General features: G+C 38.1%; 1 protein-coding gene across 1 annotated transcript in view; it reads left to right on the forward strand.

Moving 5' to 3' along the window:
• Positions 1 to 20,668, forward strand: part of Slc9a7 (solute carrier family 9 member A7) — a 140,414-nt gene that overhangs the window by 103,872 nt on the left and 15,874 nt on the right. The window contains exons 13-15 of the mRNA XM_040276594.2: positions 4,419 to 4,478; positions 11,744 to 11,807; positions 19,992 to 20,074. Of these exons, the coding sequence (XP_040132528.1) occupies positions 4,419 to 4,478; positions 11,744 to 11,807; positions 19,992 to 20,074 (207 nt within the window). The remainder of the gene's footprint in view (positions 1 to 4,418; positions 4,479 to 11,743; positions 11,808 to 19,991; positions 20,075 to 20,668) is intronic.

The following is a 20,668-nucleotide window of genomic DNA, read 5'->3' on the forward strand; positions in this document are numbered from 1 at the left end:
TTGTCTATGTGCATTGGAGCCATTTATGTTCTGCTCCATTGATTTGTTGGTCTGTTCTTCCTGTAATACCTTGCTGTTTTGAGAACTATAGTTAATACAGTAAGCCTTGACATTAGGTAGAGAAATTCTGCCCACTTTCTTATTCTTCTTTTATTAGAATTGTTATAGTTATTCTAGTTCTTTTGCACATGAATTTTAGAATGAGCTTGTCTGTATCAAAAAAAATCTGTCTGGGACTTTTCTTAGGAATTACATTAAACCTATATATGCCAGTTTGGGGAGATTGATATCTTCATTACGTTGTGTCTTTCAATCCATGAACATAGTATGTTTCTAAATTTACTTTGACCTTCTTGGATTTCTGTCATTGGTATTTTGTATTTTCCACTGTACAAGGCCTTTACATGTTTTGTTAGGTTTTAGTATCCTGTCACCTTGCTGAACTTACTTATTAGTTCTAGGAAGACTTTTTTTTTTCATAGAGTCTTTGAGATATTCTACGTAGACCATCTTGTCACTTGCAAATAAAGACAATTTTATTTCATCTTTTCCAACCAGTATGTCTTTTCTTTTCTTGCCTTATTGCTCTAGTTGACTTTCTATACCGTATTTATTAATTATTTTATTGATCTTGTTCCTGATCTTAAGAGGGAGCATTCAGTCTTTCCCCACTAAGTGTATTGCATTAATTATAAGATGTTTTTTTTTTTGTAGATTTTCATCAGGAAATTTCTATCTCCTTTTTTGTTTCTGAGAGTCTTTGCAATTAATAGGTGTTGAATTTTGTTACTTTTCCTGCATCAGTTGAGATGATCCTATTATTTTTCTTAATTAATCTATTACTATGGTGAATTACATTGATAATTCTCAAATATTGAACCAGTATTGCTTCTCTGAGATAAATCTCACTTGTTTGTGGTACATTGCTTTACATTGTACTACATTCTGTAAGCAAATATTTTGTTAAGAATTTTTATTTCTATATTCATGAGGGACATTGATCTGTAGTTCCCTTTTTTGTACTTCCTTTATCTGGTTTTGGTGTTAGGGTAATATGATTTCACAAAGTAAGTTGGGGCATGTTCCATACTCTTATAGAATTGGTATTATTATTAGTTTTTTGAATGTTGAGTAGAAATCAAATCTCTAGTGAAATCATTTAGACATGGAGGCTTCTTTCCTAGGAATTTTTAGATTGTGTAGTTATAGGGCTATTCAGATTATATATTTCACACTGCATTTTGATGGATTGTGAAATTAGTCCATTTTATCTGATTTGTCATGTTTGTCTTATTCATAATATCATTCCCTTATTATCCTTTTGATCTCTTTGGGGTTTACACTGATATCCTCTGATTTATTCCTGACACTTTATGATATTTCATTCCTTTAATGTATACTTTCTCTCTTTTTTGTCAGTCTTGCTAGAGGTTTATTGATTTATTGATCTTTTCAAAGAACCAACTATTTATTTCATTGATTTTTCTGTATTCTTTTTCTAATTTCCATTTAATTGATATTTGTTCCTGTCTTTATTATTTCCTTCCTTTTGTCCAACTCTACCCATATAGCATAATGAAGCAAAGTGTGCCACCGTTGAAAAATACAGAATCGATTGGTTAATTGCATTTTCTAGATGTGTATAAATAGTGTTTGTGTAAATGTAGAAACTGGCATTTACAGAGATTACATCAAAAGAAATTCCCTTAAAAATAGGGTAATGAGACTGACTCATTGGTTTCTTTGGCTTCTGGTGTTACTTGATGGCCATGAATCATTTTTGTAACCCAGGTTCTTATTTTAAATTGATTCAGAAACCCCCTAATGTTCAGTGTGGTGTTTTGACCCCTGTGAACTCAGTAGGATTAGTACCTACTTGTTCCTTATTTCTCCAGCCTGCTGAAAGAGGCCCCGATTAACTGTTAAGTAATTGTTCAGAAGTTGGAAGCTCAGAATAGGTCTTGGAATTCCATCAGAAATAATTAGGATATGGCCTTGATTCTTACCCATGGCTTAATTCAAGTCTCTGTATAAATGAATACAACTACAAATCCAAAGCCAGGTCACTGCTTTCTATAAGTCCAACTTATATGTTTTAAAAACTGATGTTTTATGATTAATATTTTAAAACATAATGGCAGAATGCTCCATTTTTTTCTGTTAATCCATAAACTACATAATATTTTTCTTAGTCTCTTGAGTAGGTGTTGTTATTCACAATTTTGGCAATTTAGACAAATAATTGTGGGATTATTTTAGCAGATGAGCCTTATTACATTGTGATGGCATAGTGGCTGTCCTTTTAGATTTCCTAACCTCAAGTGACACAAGTGAAGTGATAGAGATGTTGGGGTGGGATGGGGTGATAGAGATGATGGGGTGGGGAGGTGATAGAGAGATGATGGGTTAAAGTGGACCTTTGTATCCTAAGGGCAGTAATGTAATCATCCAAGAACAAGTAAGAACACTGGCATAATCCTGTTAGACTAAGAACTTTTGGTAAAGAACTTTGCGAGATAATGTGAGGAATAAAGGTAAGAAGGAGCTCTGAGCTCTTTATGTAATAGCATTTGTTAATGGATATTTTTAGAATTTACAGATGCTACCTTGTACTCAAAAACAGTGTCCTATAAGGGGAAGAGCTGAGGTTCTGGGGTCCAACTGCCTATGTTGGAGTCTTGCCTCCACCATTTTTATCTTTGTGACCTTGGGCAATTTATTTCATCTCTAACCCTTGTTTCCTCAACAAATTTTAAATAGGGACAATCATAGCATGATGATAAAAGTAATTATGTAGATGTGATGAAGAATTCTTTCATTAGAGGATGGGGATATGACAGTGGTAGAGTGCTTGCCTAATGTGTGCAGGGCCCTGGGTTCAATCCCCAGAACTGAAAAAAAAAAAGACAAAGAAAAATTATCTCATTAAATGTGCCATTTGACACATGGTAAGTACTTAGCATATTTTAGCTGTTATGTTTTCCGATGTTACTGTTATTACAATTACTCACACAGCAATGAATCTTACATTAAATAAATCCTGGCTTGTTTTTCTGGTATTTGTTATATTTCTTAATGCTATAGTAATATAGAGTGGTTCAAGTCACATTTTGAACATGTAAAAATAGAAAGATCTACCTTAAGAAGTATTATGTTGTTACTAGCATATTTCAGGAAACGTAAGTAGCATGAGTATGTGGGCATTGCTGGGCACAGTGTTTCTCAACCATTTTTTCATTGTTTCTCTCCCTAAAGAACCTTAAAATTTTTTCTTCCCAATTATTTCCTCCAATAAAATGTTAATGCCACAGATCTGCTATATATCTGTTTCTGTATTATAGCCCTTGGATGGCCACAAACCATTATACTATCTAAGATTTTTTTGTCCCACAAGAACCAATTTTCATATCCACAGGAACAACATCACCCCCATTGAGAATACATGATTTAGTGCAGTGGTTTTTAACTCAGGGCAATTTTACCACCCAGGAGACATTTGTGAACATCTGGAAACATTTATGGCTGCCACAATGTGGGGTGGGTTGCAGGGGGCTGCTGTTGTGGGTAGAAGCTAAGGATATTCCAGTGCACAGGAGGATGGTCCCCCACAACAGAGAATTATCTAGTCCCAAATGTCAACAGTTTTGAGTTTGCCAAACCCTCTCTAATTTATATGATAGTCAAATTTAATGCACTTTGAATAGCCCAGAAATCATTAAGGAAGTCACTGTGAAAGTGGACCATGTCAAGTCAAAGGCCACAAGGAAAAGGGAATTGTAGAAATGGAGTTCCTGACCTTCAGGTTGAAACTGTGGGCATTGTGGTTTGCTTATCTAGAATAAAGGGTCATCTGTGTCTTTTTAAGTATTGTTATTCTTATCCAATAGTAAAATGGTTTTTGCTCTGTCAAATATGTGTAAAAATATGTTTAAATGCTTTCAAATATGTGTTTAGTAATGATTAACTGTTTTCTATTTTTGGTATGGGCATATCTTTCTTTATGAAATAGATGAATGCCTGGAAAACTGTATAAATTCATTTTGTATAAGATGTATTTAATTCCTCTGGCATTACTACGTTATATTTCAAGAGACTTAACTTCATTCTTAGTTGATTCTTATTTGACCTGGCTTCTAACATTGTTGATTTACATTTAAATTTAGCAGCTCCTCTGCCTCTCTCTGGGTTTTAGAGAATGGGGACAGTTTAAGAGGGATATGTAGCTTAGTAGCAGAGTGCATGCTTAGCATGTAAGAAGCCCTGAGTTCAATCCCTAGCAACAAAAACAAGAAGGGTATGGATTTATATAGAAAGTGAGATGGCCTATTCTTTCATGCACATGGTCCAGGTCATATGTCCAGGACTCATGGCACCCCTGGTATCCCTATCACACTCACATTCCCTTCTTTGCTGCCCAGAGTTGGTGTGGAGGAGCCCTCCGAAGAGGACCAGAACGAACACCGATGGCAATACTTCAGGTGACACAAGGGCATCCTCAGAAAACAATTAACTGGGCCTGGCTTTTTTCCTTTCTAACCTCAGATATTTCTCTTTATGCTGATTGTTTCTTTTAGCCAAGGGGCTGGAGGTTAAATTAATTCTAATCATTCTTTCCCCCCTTTCTCTGGATTGATTGATGTGTCTCAGTGTTGCTGGGATTCTTTCCCCTTTCCCCATATTTTGGACAGTGTATTGTCAACATGAAAGCCTGAGTTGGCAGGTGTCTCCTTTTGGTACAACTGAATTTAGTGTTAAGAACAGCTCATTTTCAGTGACACACTTTTTCTGTAACATCCTGCTTATGATCTACTAAATAAGGTTTGTGACTCATATAGGGTACCAGAATTTCCTATTTCAGTCGTGAGTGAAGCGTGACTTCTTTCATCCTAACTAAATACACACGTTCTTGTGTTTTTTAGAGTATGTATTTGTGTGCTTATACCTTCTCATGGTGATTCAGAAGGTATGAAGAATATTTTTAAAACAAAATGATAAATATCCCTCTAAATGCAATTTGTTTCTCAGTATCCATTCAAGTTTATGATATAATTATGCTTAAGGGTGGTGATGTAGGAACAAACAGAATACAAACTTTAGTGTTTCTTCTTTCCTTTCTTTAGCTCTAACTGGTATGCTTTCTTCCTGATCTGATTCTCAGTACTGGTCGATAGATAAAATGCAAAATATGCTTGAACTCTGTTCTTGGCATTGTAAAACTATTTTACTTCCTGGAGGCAGTGGTAAAAGCAGCAGTACCATGATTCTTGGGATATCACGTCTGAGATATACACTGTAATGACATGCATGAAATTAACTATAATCGTTAAGCTCACTGGGTTCTACTATTAAAGACACACACACACACACACACACACAAGTTCATTTTTGGATACCTCACTTTAGGTACCCTATAAGTTACAGATGAAACTCTTTCCTTTGGCACATCCTATATTTATTTTGAGACACGGTCTCACTACATTGCTGAATCTGGTCTTGAACTTGGGATCCTCCTGCCTCAGCCTCCTGAGTCACTGGGATTACTGGTGTGCACAACCACACCTGGCTGAAACATCCCATCTTTAAGAAGGAAGTATAAGTTATTATACCTGGGACACGAGGGAATTCAGAATTATGACTTGATGTTCAAGGTTTTATATGAAGGTGTGGTACAACTCGGTGGGGGAGCACATGCATAGGGTACTGGCACCACCTCCAAAATTTAAATTAAAAAATTAAAGTAGAATACTTCTAAAGCTTCTGAGATTTCAAGACATTTTTTCTGTTAACCAGAATGAACAAATTATTATACCAGAAGGAAGTTATTAATTTTTGGTATTTATTCATTCATTCATTCCAGAATGAGCACATCAGTTTGATTGCTTTATTTTCTCTTTGGTGTAGGAAATTTCCACATTTGTCTAATTCTTAATGCAAGTAAGTATAATTCAGTTTATTCTGAAAGAAGAGACTGTTATGTGTGCTCCAGTGAGCTCAGCCTACATGTATCAGGGGAATGCTAAAATATTATATAATAAAGCAGAACAAAAGTTCCATATTTATATAATGTCCTAGGTCAAAAAAGCCTTGCATCAGGTCAGGAGAGAAAATATATATATTATGAAGTCACCTGAAACTAGGAATTTCAGAAAGTTAGGGGACCCTGACAAGTCTTCTGAGGCTTTAAAACTGAGATTAAAATCATCTATCTGGTCTTTCTTGCTGCCTAGCACCACATCAAACACCCTGGCCCATTGCTTTACCTCCTGTTCCCAGAGGCCAGTTTGGTTCTGGGCTTTGCCCCAAGGGTGGGGCCTTATGTAGGGAGTCTCAGGGTCCTGTGTCATCCTTGGGGATTGGTCCAAGGGGCCCTCAAGCCTGCCAGAAGAGTAATTATGAAATCACCCTAAAGTAAACAGCATTGAATGGAGAAAGAATTTGCAGAAGGATGATATTCGTGTCTCATAGCCCATGTTCTGTTTTCTTTGGGGCATTTAAAAGCAGTAGCAATCTGGGAAGCAGATCTTTGTTTTCTTTCTTGGAATTTTCATATTAAGCACTTATACCAGAAGTAGGGACCTCCAGGAGACCCCAAGTACCTTCCCTGGTTACTCTGTGGGAGGGCCCAGGAGATTGATCCTTTCAGGTTCTGTGCTATCAAGAGTTTTAGGCTATAGTTCAGGTTATATGTGGTTGATAGCAAGTGGCTGCAGTGAAGGTTGGAACTTCCATGGCAGAAAAATGATAAAAATAAGGAAAAGGCACATTGGGTAAGACGGTCCTTGAAACTACAGATTTCCAGGGGGTATATTCAACCAGAACTGAAGATGATTATATTGGTTGGAGTTTAATTAACTATCTCAGTTAACTAGCCTTTTTTCCCTTTTCCTTTACATTTAAGAGAAAGGGAATCTCAACAAAACATTCCAGAATTTACTGGAAAATGTTTAAATTACATAATTACTGGATTCTCTATTTGTCTGTTTCCTATATTTACCTATTATTTAGCACCCTGTGATCATGAATCCTTATAATTTGTGGTTTTTAGATCCTGAAATAATATGAGCTCATGAATCATATTAGTAGATTGAATTAGAAAGGAAAGTAGACTGACATGTTTTTGAAACATTTTCACCAAGGATATAATTAAGTATTCTTTTTTTTAATTGTGAAAAAATTTAAATCTAAAAAAAAGAAAAGAATAAAACAACGAATACCTACATACTAACCTGGATTTACCACTTAAGATTTTTATCATTTCAAAAGGTCATTTATGTGTCTCCCCTTACTCTCACCTGTTCCAAAATACCTCAAAATACATTGCAGACATCATGACTTTCCATCCCTAAATACTTTAAAGAGTATCTCCTAGAAATTCAGTCTACTATATGACCATAATAGTTCTTTTACACCTAAAAAAAGTAACTTGAATTTTACACACACATAGACACACACATCCAGGATCCAATCACAGCTTACTTTGTCATGTCTGTTTAGTTTCTTTTAATCTAGAACAAACCCCCCAATTTTTGGTCTCTTATGATATTGATTTTTTTAAAGCATTCATGGTAATAATCCCACAATCTGGATTTTTCGGATGTTTTCACATGACTAGAGATGAATAATCATTCTTGTTAAAATACTGTAAAGGTTATACTATACATTGTTTGTTGCATCCTATCGAGTGGCACATGTTGTCAGGCTTCCTCTTAAGTGATGTCACAGTTGATCACTTGGTTAAGGTAGTGACACCAGTCTCTCTACGTATCAAGGTACCATTTTTTTCTTATTAATTAAAAAGTAATTTGTAGGATGATCTTTTAACATCATATAAAAGGCCAAACTCCCTACAACATTTACTCAGTGGTAAAATCATTCACTAATGATCCTTGATTAAAAGAGTGATTATACTGGGGGTGGAAAAATGGAGATTTTCTAATTCTGTTATTCCTTTCACTTTGCTGCTGCTGCTACTATTACTACTATTACTGATACTGGTGATTGAACTTACGGGTGCTGGGTTCAATCGGGGCATACCACTGAGCTACATCCCCAGCCCATATTTTTTTTTTTATTTTGAGACATGGCCTTGCAAAGATTTTGAGGCTGGTCTTGAACTTGTGATCCTCCTGCCTCAGCCTCCTGAGTCACTGGGATTATGGGCATGCACCACTAAATCTGGCTATTATCTTTTCACTTTGTAAGATGATGTTCCCAATAGAGAAGAATATTATAGTATTTTAAATTTTATATACTGACAAAGTAAGGAATCTTTCCAATAAGTAATCAGTTCAAGAAAAATTTTACTTAATATTTATACTACTTGGGGTTGTGTCATCACAGGAGCCTGGTGTTATCCTTGATAATAGGAATTTGGGTGTTAGTGAGCAAGCAAAAAGTTAGCAGACAGTTGTTGCTTTTTTAGTTAAAAAATGTGATAGTGGAGAGACATGGCTAGAATTAGTTCATTCTGGAATCTGCACAAGTCCAACTTAGTAGCCACTAGTTACAGATGACTATTTAAATTTTAGTTAATTGAACTAACATGTAAAATGCAGTTCCTCAGTTATACTAGTTCTATTCCAAGTGCTCAGTGGTCACATGTGGCTGGTGGTTACCATATTAGCATAGGGATAGGACACTTCCATCACTGCTGAAAGTTCTGTTGGGCAGTGTAGATCTAGAACAATTCTTAGGTTTCCCCAGAACAAAATGGTGAAGTTCACAGGTTTTGAATGAGATCAAGGAGACCTTAACTTCATGAGTTCATCAAGTTTTGCAGTGTTTTGTGCTTTGATTTAGAATTCTGTTCTGACTAAATGGGCCCAGGATAAATGGCTGCTTCTAGAACTTGAATGAAAATGGTCCAAGCCTAAACTTTATATAAGCAATTCTTGTTAAACAGATTTATTTTAGTTCTGGTTAAACAGATTTTATTCTAGAAGAGATGAGTTGAAAAAATTGAGAAGGCTAAATTTTACTTGGTAGCTTTTTCTGTATTTGACTTTATTTTCTTTGTTATAATACAAGACACACTGACATCTTTTTGCCCTGTCCGTAGGCCTCCTATTTTATCTGTATTGATAAAGTCAATTTGTTTAACTGGTAGTGACATGGAAGACACATAAAAGCTAATATACCTCTTTCAAAATTCACAGTGCAAAAGGTAGAGGTTGATAGTAACACATCCGAAGTACCATATTCTTGGTCACACTGCCCTTTACACCCTTCAGCAGCCTATCTGTGGTTAGGCTAAGGGCAGGTGTGTCACCTGGAATTCTGGTAGGCTGACTGAGAGATGCTTGGCCAGTGCTTGGCCCTTCTGAATATGTACCTGGGAGCTCATCTTAAGTAAATTAGTCTAGCATTAAATGGCTTTGCACTGCTATAGAATCTACAAAATGAAGGCTAATATTGGATTCCTAGCTGTTGACCTTGTCCATTGCTAACAAAACCATTATATAGAGGATTTTTCTTTCTGAAATATACATTAAGAAACTAAAAACTGGTGAGGATTAAAGATCACAGCTAAGAATTCAATGTGTGACCTCTCTTTTGGCCACTTTTATACATTGGACACTTGGTGTGCACTAGAACTCTGGTGTGTTACTTTCATGGACAGCCCTTGGCCTCCTGGATTGGATGGCTTTCATGTCAAAAGATCTCCATGAGATTTATTGTTCATACATTCCCCAGATAATGTCCAGTGGCAAGGACCACTGCCTGGAAGTAGCCTCTATAATGTAGCAAAGTCCATCTAATTCAATACAAAGATCTCATCAAACCCCAGGCCATGGCAAAGAAATCTAGTGTGAAGCCCACTATAGGCTTTTAACTAATTGCTTAGAACAGTACCTAGCAGAGTACGATTTTTGTAAATACTGAATGTATGAATGCACCTTATGGTTTTAAACTTTGCCTTCAGCACAAGATGAGGTAACTGTTCCCTTTTCTTTTCTATCACCCTTCTCAGGGGTATGCACCTCAGGTGAGTGCTACACAAGCCCAGAATAAGGTAGAGATTGGCTTTGAGAGGCGAGGCACTTTTGTGTTGACTTCTTACATACACTCCCATTTCTATATAGTCTCTTACCTTAGAAAAGATTCTGGGTGCCATGGGAGCGAGGGAGAAGAGAAAGAGGAAGAAAAGTAAATGCTTGCACATGGGGCTTTGTGCATCCCTTGTCTGCTCATTAGAGTCAATGCCCTGGTAGCAGACAGCAGAGACAATCCTGCCAAACCCACTCACACCTCCCTTCTAGCACAATGCTGGCCTATTGTATTAAAAACTTCACTCTTGGTTTGCCTTTTATACACGGTACATTCTTTGGACACTGGAAGGAGTGAAGGGAGATAGAGGGTTTTTTTGTTATCTCTGTTTTCTCCTTGTTCCATATTATCTACGTCATCAGTATCACAGTTCTGTGCCTCAGAATGAGGAAGGTGCGTACAGCAATAGTTGGTATGTGACTTAAACCAAGACAACAGTTCTTCCATGCTTTTCTGGAATTTGTTCTAAGTGGATTTTGTCACTATACCTTTTCTTTCTATCTTCAGTTGTTACTTTTAGTTGTGTGAGTTCTAAAGATCATCTTTGGTGCAGGAAAGTTTGGGATCACTGGGAAAGCAAATCGAGATTCTAGGTAATAATACTGTTAAAGAAAGCATTATTCTGATACTTGTTAAAAGGGTAAGCAGACTTTATTCAGGACCATCACAGTTGGTATAGGAACTATGATGGGGTTTGACAGTAGAAGGAAAAAGCTAGGGCTCAAAAGATAGACCATTACAAAGAGGAAACATCAAGGTAAGAGAGATTCTGGCTAAACTGACCTGATAGGATTCTTGCTGAAGTCGGGCCAAGATGATCAGTCATCAGCCAGGGTTTGGTAGAGGATGGAGAACCCCATCAGATATTTCAGGGGATCAGATATCAAGGATGGGGATTCTGGCTAAACCAACTCAGGAAAACTCTTGCTAAAATTAGGTGATGCAAAGACAGACACAAAAGCTCAAAAGTCAGGGAGAATTCAGGAAAAGGATTCAGAAGAGCCTGACTCAAATTTGGTCAAGGAAAGACTCAGTCAGTATGCATGCTGATGTAGTCAGGGGAAATGTACTGATATCTGCTGCTTAATTTGAACACATTAAAAAATAGTAAATAAACTATAGGGGGCTAGGGATATACCTCAGTCAGTAGAGTGCTTACCTCGAATGCACAAAGCCCTGGGTTCAATCCTCAACACCACAACAACAACAAAAAAAAAAGAAAAGAAACTGTAGTAAAATGTTACTGGTAGAATCTCATGATGGTGGCTATATAGATACTCTAAGTTCCTTTAACACTTCCAAGTATATCTGAAAAAATTTTGTAACAGAATGTTAAGGACATCAAAGCTGGTCAGAGCAGAAGTGTGGAGGCAGTCAAGAGGAAGGGACCCACATTTGGGTAATGGGGACTGCCTGTTGCAGGAAGGCAGATGGATAGTTAGCAGCATGTGCCATTTTCCAGGGGGCTTGCTAATGCCATATAAGCACAGAAGATTGATTGCCCTCCAACCCTCTAGGACATGATGTGGTCTGTGGCTTGACTTTGCATGACAGCCTTCCTCTTCTTGTAGCTAACAACTCCTTCTGTTTTGGGAAGATGGTCAACCTTGTGGCTACTTTTCAGCCAACATAGCTGCCATCGGCCAAGCTAATATTTTCTGTTTTTGTCCTTGTCTTCCTCCCTGGTGACTTTTAGAGTTGGTGTTGACCCAGATCAAGATCCACCACCCAACAATGACAGCTTTCAAGTCTTACAAGGGGTAAGTAACATGAAATGCTTCTTTACAGGGAAGACATAATTTAAAGTAGCTAAAATTCAGTGAGTATTTGCTACATACTAGACATTATACCTGGACTCCCTCATTGTCATCTTGACACTGACCTTTTGACATGGCTACTGTTTTCCCTCATTGGAGGCTAAAGAGTGAGCACTTAAAAAGTGGTTTTAAGTTAGAATTAAAAAGTGGTTTGTTTTGTAGGTGAAACAGGCCGGGAGTTAGCTAGATAATGAAGATTTTCAGAGATTTCATCTTGACAGTTGCAGACCAGTCAAAACATCCTCAGCTGTTCTACTGTTTCCTGTTGTTCCTATCTTTGTACTGAAGCACCTGTAAAAGGAAATTAATGAAATGATTTGGTTGGTTTTATGTAGCAGAACTTGCTGTACATCTCTCATAAGACCTCCATGCTAGAAACACTGGGCCTGAAATGAGACTTAGTAAAAAATTTACTGTTGCTTTTCTATGGAAATATTTGAGAAACAGCAGGTCGTAAGTGCTAAGGGTTCTGACATTTGGTCCATGCACTGACAGCTAAAATAGCTACCCTCACAGGCAGGGTGAGCCTCCCTGGATGGGCCTGAACAGGTTAACTCAATGTTCCTCTCAACTCCTAGAAGACCCTTTGGCTGTGAGCACTGCACATTTGGCCCTGTGAATGGACTGGCAGTGACTTCTGCTACACTTCTGGTGGCACCCCATTTGTCACACTGGAGCTATGTCACAGCTTCCCCCAACCTCCTCCTTCCAAATATCTCACACAGTCAGGAAGAAGGGCCTGCAAAGTCAGTCCTGCTGACCTTTTGAAAACTGTCAAGATTGCTGTCAGACTGGGAAAAACAGGCGAACTTTAGGCTTGGTTCCCCAGGAAACCCTCTGCTAAATGACTCATGCCCTTGTGCAGAAAGGGCCTTATTTCTTCAAATCCTTTTGGCCTGACCCTCTCTTTCCAGTGAGGCACTAACAGGACTGGGAGTGCTCAGTGATCATGAGAAACAGAGAAACAGAAATAAATGGGCTTGTCATGTTTGGGTGAAACCCTGGGTGCTTGCAGTTTCCCCTGAAATGGATCCAGGTCCTGTGCTCAGTGTTGTCATGAAACTGAGATCAGAGGTAGGGAAAGTCCAGATGTTTGTCCCTCACTAGAAAAGAAAAGGCAGTTTTCTCTAAATTAGCATCCTAAAAACAACAAAGAAATGGAGAGTGATATTTGATAGGAAAGCATTTCTTAGAATAAGGACAATTTTCCTCATTGGTTCTAGAAGCTCAAGGTTATAAACAGAGTCATGGCTAGAGAGCTACAGACCATTAGTTCATGTGGGAGAAGGAAAGGAGCCATTGGCTGGAACTTCTGGCTCTATGTGAGGGAAGCATAAGAATATTTTAGGCAGACTTCAGCATTGTGTCCCTGGCAAGTTTGACTCATTAGAACAAAACAAGACCAAAATGTAGTTGCTTTGTTTGTCCAGAGGTCTTGGTGACTTTGCAACCAAAACAAAAACAAGCCCAGCTGGAAGCAAGCTGCCTGGGCCAGGATGGCCTCTCACCCCATTAAAGGGGGGGACTTTTCATGCCAGATCAGACACAGCTGAGATTTCTGTTGGCCGGACATACAAACACATCATTCACTTCCTTCCCTATGTTTCCAGAAGAGCACTCATTGATGGAGGCCCCTTTGGAGCAGCAAAGGGAATGGGTTTATCATGTCAGCAGGACCAGCACATAAGCCGGATATTATGGAATGTGGAGGAAAGGAAACCCTAGTTTCTGAGTGTGTATGCATGTGTGTGTGAGTATGTTAAGAACTGTAGAACTTAGCTATTTATATTTGCATTGACATAGGACTTGGTAAGCAAGTTTGTTTCTGGCTCCTCCTCTAGTTTTCCTACAGGCTGAAATCTGATATCCAGTCACCTAAATCTTTAACTTCAAACAGTTGCTGAAGTGACTTTCCTCAAATTACTGCTCTCTGACCACTCCCCTAGTTTTTTTTTTTTAATTTTTAGCTGTAGATGGACACAATATTTTTATTTCATTTTTTTTACGTGGTGCTGGAAATCGAACCCAGTGCTTCACACATGCTAGGTAAGCACTCTACCACTGAGCCACAACTCCAGCCACTAGTTTTTTTTTTCTATTTGTCTAACAATTGCTTCCTTTGACCCCTCGATTTTCCTTTCTGCTATTTTTTGTTGTTGTTCTCTAGAAACTCAGAATTAATACTAATTTATTCATTCACTTGACAAATATTTATTGAGCACTTGTTATATATCAGACCTTCTTTCAGACTCTGGCAATACATCTGCAAAAAGATAGATGAATCTCTGTCCTGAAGGGTTTGGTGACAATGTTATGGAAGAGGAAGATGAAGAGAGGCAGAAGGTGGAAAGCCTTATCTGCTTTTCCTTCCAGGGAGCACAGACCTGTCATTACTACTACTAGTGTCCCTGTGGCCCAGTGGCATGGTCCAACAACTTGGAAGTTAGGGAGAGAATTTGCTAGAAATGTTGTTTCTCAGGCCTCATCTAGCCCTACTGAAGCAGCATCTGTGCTTTCACAGTATCCCCAGGGGATTTGTGTATAATTTGCAATTTCAGAAACCTGGTGCGACTCTGGGAATAGTTTTAAGTAGGGCTGAGATATTTTGGTTCATTGGTCTCATAAAAAAAAAAAAAAAGCCCAAATCAAGTTGCATCGTTTATTTGCTTTTCTGCTCTCTGTTAATTTTGTGGGACTACTATAACAAGTCACCACAGAGTTTGTAGCTTAAAGCAACACAATTGTATTGTCTAATAGTTCAGTAGATCAGAAGTCTGTTGGGCTCAGATGGTTTCTCTCCTTCAAAGCTAAAAATCAAAGCTTGGGCAGATGTGGGCACTAGAGGAAAAGCCACTTGCAGACTCATTCAGATTGTTGATAGAAGTCAGTTCCCTGGAGTTGTAGCACTAAGATTCAGTATCCTTTCTCTCAGTTTCATAGGGACCATGCTTAGCTCCTGGAAGTTACTAGCATTTCTTGGAGTATGGCCCCTTCTGTCTTAAAATCTGGAAACAGTGCTTTTTTTTAAGGGCCTATGATATTGTACTGAGTCTACCTGAATAACCCTATATCCATATACAAAGCCCCTTTTGCCATTTATGTAACATTACAGGCTCCAGAGATTAGGATATAGAATTTGTTGGGTGGCCATTGTTCTTGCCTACCACATACTCCATTCCTGGAAAAGTAAACTATTATTGTTATTGTAACTTTAAAAATTTTAACATATAAGAATTGAATAAAATATGACTCTATGAAGACATCGGTATTCACTAGTTCTAGAGAAATTAATTTAAAAATAATACTCTTTGCCATTCCTCAGGTTTTTTTGGTTCTTTTAATCAGCTTTCTTTTTCTTCATGACGTTTGTTACTCTGTGTGTGTGTGTGTGTGTGTGTGTGTGTGTAAGAGAGGAGAAAAAGAGAGTATATATGTATTTGTTCCATCTCTCTCTGGAAAGGAGCAAGTGTTGAGTCTTTTTTCTTTTTCTGTTTCCAGCACTCAGCATGATGTCTGGCATATAGTCGGCACTTAATGAATGAATAAAAATATACCCTCAGTGTTATATACTCATGCTAATAAGCAGGGTCGGCATTATTTTTGAGGAGGATTAATAATATCAGTAAAAATATTAAGAGTCCCTTGTGTAAAAAGCCACACAAGATAGCCTAATGACATTATGAGTAGGGTTTTCCCCCCAACAAATGTATGTTGGAAATGACATATACAGTCTTTAGAAATGAACTAAATTAATAATATAAACTCTAACTGTGCTAAATAGTTTACAAATATTTAACCAGCATTGAAAAAGTCACATGACTAATAATGAGTTAATATTTGTTGAGTATATACCACATGTCAGACACTGTCCTAAGTTCTTTAAATGTAAAAATAATTTGGACCTCTAAAAGAAAAAAAATTGTTTTTTCTCTGTACTCACAGCACTTCTAACACCAGTATGTGCAGTTTTTCCTCACAAAAACCAATTCTTCAGTTCTCAGTGGACAACAAGTTGGGGTCCTCTAGTTTAACTTGATCCTTACTACTAATGGCTTGAAGGTAGGATCAGATCCCATAGGTCAAAGGCTCAGTCCTACAAGATTGCCTCCACTTCAGATATCAATCATAAATTCCAGGTTTTAACCTGAATTTCTTTCTGGCAATAAATCAAGAGTTCCTGTGACCTCTTCCTCAGTTTCAGTAATTTGCTGGAATGACTCATGGAACTCAGAAAAGCACTTTATTTGCCATTACTGTTTATTATGGATGATACAGCTCAGGAATGATCAAATGGAAGAGATGCATAAGACATCTCTGGGGATGGGGGTACATGGAGAGTCCATGCTCTTTTCTGGCATCCCATCCTCTTAGCACCTCCATGTGTTCGCCAACTCAGAACATCTCCAGATCTCTTCATTGAGGGGTTTTATGGAGGTTCCATTACACAGATGTGGTTAGTTAAATCATGAACTATTCATGAATGACTAAATCTTCAGTCCCTCTTTCCTCCTTGGAGGTGGGAGTGGAGCTGAAAGTTCCAGCTCTCTTAGCACAAGGTTGGTTCCTCTGGCAACCAGCCCTGAGCTGCCAAGAGTCATCTCATTAGCATAAACCTGGGTGTGGTTGAAAGGGAGAATTAAAAAGGATGCTCTTCTCACCCTAGTAATTCAGGAAATTCCAAGAGTTTTAGAAATTTTGTGCCAGGGGCTGAGGTGAAGACCAAATGCATATTTCTTGTTATATCACAATATCACATTCTCATAATGACCCTGCAAGGTAGACAATTTTTATTGTGAGTGTGTGCATGTGTGTGCTTCTGAGAATCAAACCTAAGCCCTCACACATGCTAGGTAAGTGCTGTACCGCTGAGCTACACCTACACCCTCCCCCTAATCATGGTAGGTAATTATTAACATCTTCATTTTACAAACGAGGCCACTGAATGTTAGTGTAACTTGCTTAGAGTTATATAGCAAGGCAGAAGGCACAATCAAGACGTAGTCTGTTGAGAGGGCCTGTGATATTCACTCCAGTGTCTCTTAGAACAGTTTGTTGCTTTGGAAACATTTTCTAGAGAAGCCAAGCTTCTGTGGTCAGTCTTGAAGGATGAATAAGGGATTGGCCAGCAAGTCAGTATGGGTGTGAGAAAGTGAGAGGAAGAAAGGCCCTAGAAGTGGCTAGAGCCAAAGACGTGGGGCGTGAACAGTTCTGGTGGGAAAGCAGGTTGTGAGGAGGGGCCTGTGAAAGAACAAATCCCTGCTTTTGCTGTGGGCAGCACAAGAATGGAAATCCCAGGCTCCAAGTGCAGGCGGGAAGGAAGCCCCGCCTTCTCCCCCAGTGACCCGTGCTCAGCCCAGTGCTAATGGGAGCCCACAGGAAAAGCTCTCGTGATTTCTGTGTGATAAAGCAGTTGTGGGTCATCTTACAGATCAGCTTAAGAAATTAGTTCTGTTTCACAGAACTGCCGGATTTCCTCAAAGCCACTGTATGTGGATTTATCTAAGTTCTTCCTGTACCTAATCATATTTCTGGCAACATCGCTTGGAATTAGAAGCTGTTTAACATCCTCTTTACAAAGTAACACTTTTAGGTTTGTCCTGAATTTACCCTTCTCAGAGTCATCTCTTTTTTTTTTTAATTCAGGTTTTGCTACAGAATCTGAGGTCACTTTCTCTTATTTGTAGATTGTAGGGATATATATCTCTTTGTGACCTGAGAAGATCTTTTGTAAGTTTATTCTCAAATAGAAGCCTTTGTCTGGCTTTATTAGTTTTAATTGTCCCTTTTGGGGGCTTACAGAAATCTCTGTAGCTTCCTTGAGGTGAGAGGGCAAGAGCTTAAGTGTTCCAGGGGTTAATAACTTCATTGTGATTTTACAGAGGCTAAAATGATAGAGTAGGGGTGATGGTTTTTATTGTTGATTTAAGAGGAGTTGAAGAAACCAGCCTCAGGGGTTTCTCCAATGCTTTATAGTGTCCTTCCTGATCATGTTTATCATTTTGCTAGGTTTTTATTTCTTTTATAAAATTCTAGAGTCTGTCACTTTATAAAGAACCATTTAATTTTTCCATAAAGATATATACATGCCCTACAGAAAGGTTATCTATCACTTTTCTACTGACTCATGTGGCATTTTGAAATCTTCCTAGAGTTGTCATTAGTTAGCAATCAGTTACCTAAAGGAAGGAGTGTTGTCAGCAAATGGAAACATTTCTGTGCCCTTTTTCTTCCACATGATTTTAAAACTGTAAAATAATTGGTCTCTGTGATCTCTCCTTATTTATGTTTCCTCATGCATAGAAGGGCACATTTAATGAAGCCATTTCCCTATCCATCTCTAAACATTCCTCAATTATCAGGGGGACTCTATTTTTAAAAATAATTTTGTTGGAACTTTTGGAATTTAAATAGTGCTTGCTAATTTCTCTCTTCCTACTCACCTATATGCTTATCTTTTGAATGACCTCCAGTTAATATTTGGTGTCCCTGTTGCAGGTATAATTTACATGCACTGTGACTTGGGATTACTTGTGGTTTTTAGTTCAAATTTTCTTTGGTTATTGTTAATTGCCCTTCACTTGCAGAGTTTCCTCTCACAATAATATTAAAGAGGGTTATGATTAAAATGCCTGTGCTTTACCAGCACTGTGTATTTTCAGAGCTTGTCATCCAGCAGCATACAATCGCATTAGTACCTTGAAACTACTGAAGGAAACCCAATTTGTTCCCACAGAAAAGCCCATTTTAATGCCCTAAATTCAGGTTATTATTTGAAATACAAAGATGAGGACTCTTTTGTTTTTCATTCTATTATAAAACAATAACAGTGACCAAATGGCACTTTTGGGGTCTTAGTGCCATGCATCACTTCTGTTTCTATCCCTATTTTTACTTTGAATCTGTATTGGTACATTATAATTACACATAATATTGGGATGCATTATGCCATACTCACATGTACACATGATATAATTTTATCAGTCTCATCCCCCAGTACCTTCCCTTGCTGTCCCTTTCTCCTTTCTGCTGATCCGCTTGCTGTACTGTACTATCAACCTGATTTATTTTATTTTATTTTTTATTTTTTTGCGGGGGCAGGGAGAATCAGGAATTGAACTCAGGGGTACTCGACCACTGAGCCATGTCCCCAGCACTATTTTGTATTTTATTTAGAGACAGGGTCTCACTCAGTTGCTTAGGGCCTTGCCATTGCTGAGGCTGGCTTTGAACTCATAATCCTCCTGCCTCAGTCTCCAAAGCTGCTGGGATTACAGGCATGTGTCACCATGCCCAGCTCAACCTGATTTTTATATTATCTGTGGTTCTTATAATACTTGCACAGAACAGACTTTCCAAACCTCAAATTAATGCCGTGATTTTTCAGGTTACTTTCAAAGTTAAATGATGAGGATGGTTGAGTTGGAATAACAAGGAATTTGCTACTTCGGGGTAAATAAAGTATCAGATTTTCTAGTTCTGGCGCTTTTCCCCTGCCTGCTAGCCCCATTTCCCTAAAGCTGGAAGGGAAACAAGTTACCAGATAACCTGAAGTACCTGGGAGGGACCTTCAGAGAACCCTTTGATTAGCTGGTCAGGAAACTCAACAAAAAGTGTGGAATTTCTAGGTCAACCTTGAAGGAACCTGGAAAGTTGTTTTTATAGAAGCTTTCTTTAATATTTGCTGTATATTGATTTTTGACTTGCAAAGATCTAGACTATTTTAGAACTATGTAATTATTTAATATTTAATTACTGATTAAAAGGCACTTTGAGGAGAAAAATACAATAGAAATACCAGAAGAAATTTTTTTACTAATATTCAGTTGATCTACCCACAGAACTAACCAAACCTTTCTGTCTTTGGGTTTACTCAGTTTCTGCTAAAGTATTATCTTTCAATATATATTTGAAGCTTTGGTAGCATGAATATTTGATAATGTTTTCTAGATTTATAAACTTATAGTTCATAGGCTTGGGGTATATAGCTTGGTGGTAGAGTCTAGCATGCCCCAAGCCCTGTTTCCTTCTCAGCACTCCAAAAAATGTTACAGTTTGAAAAGAAGTTCCCCCACTATCTTTCAGATCCCTTTTCTGCAACTAAATATGTGTCCTCTTGTTTGTTCCTAGGATGGTCCAGATTCTGCTGGAGGAAACCGTACAAAGCAGGAGAGTGCATGGATATTCAGGCTGTGGTACAGCTTTGACCACAAGTATCCTTTTAAGTGGCATCCCATGTTCATAATACATTGACAGTGAAATTCACTTGTTGACTTGTCAGTGAATGAGTTCTGATGAGTAAAGAAAGATGAATGCTTGGAACAGGTATACTCAATCCTGTCTTGGGACACATACATTGATCATTCAACTGTAGGTAGTCCTGGCAAGCATCCTCTGGCCAAGAGGTGTGGTTGCTTTTTGTTAGAGTAGCCAGCCCGCAGCCTGGTTGACTTGTGGCTTTCGAGAGCTTTGTGCCCAGGGGAATTTTACCTTTGTAAGTTAATTGGTTAAAATTACACAGTGAGCCATGTTTTAGTCAGAAAGGAAAATGGAGCTTTAGCAATTAATCCATGGGGGTGGGTGTGATTGCTGTTGGTTGAACTTGGCCAAGTCTGATCTCAGTGGTATAACTGGGCCACATGCATGGCAGACCCTATCCTTGGTCCCAGGTGAAAATTAAAAACCAAAATGTTAAACTTACATGATTTTTTTTACATTCACATAGTGATCAAATGGGCAGATGGCTTTTTATAGATAGTTTTGGGAGACATTGAAAATGCTCGAAAAATTTTTGTTGAAATATAACA

This window comes from Ictidomys tridecemlineatus, chromosome X (genome assembly GCF_052094955.1).
Source record: "Ictidomys tridecemlineatus isolate mIctTri1 chromosome X, mIctTri1.hap1, whole genome shotgun sequence".
In the NCBI taxonomy this organism is placed as follows: Eukaryota; Metazoa; Chordata; class Mammalia; order Rodentia; family Sciuridae; genus Ictidomys; species Ictidomys tridecemlineatus.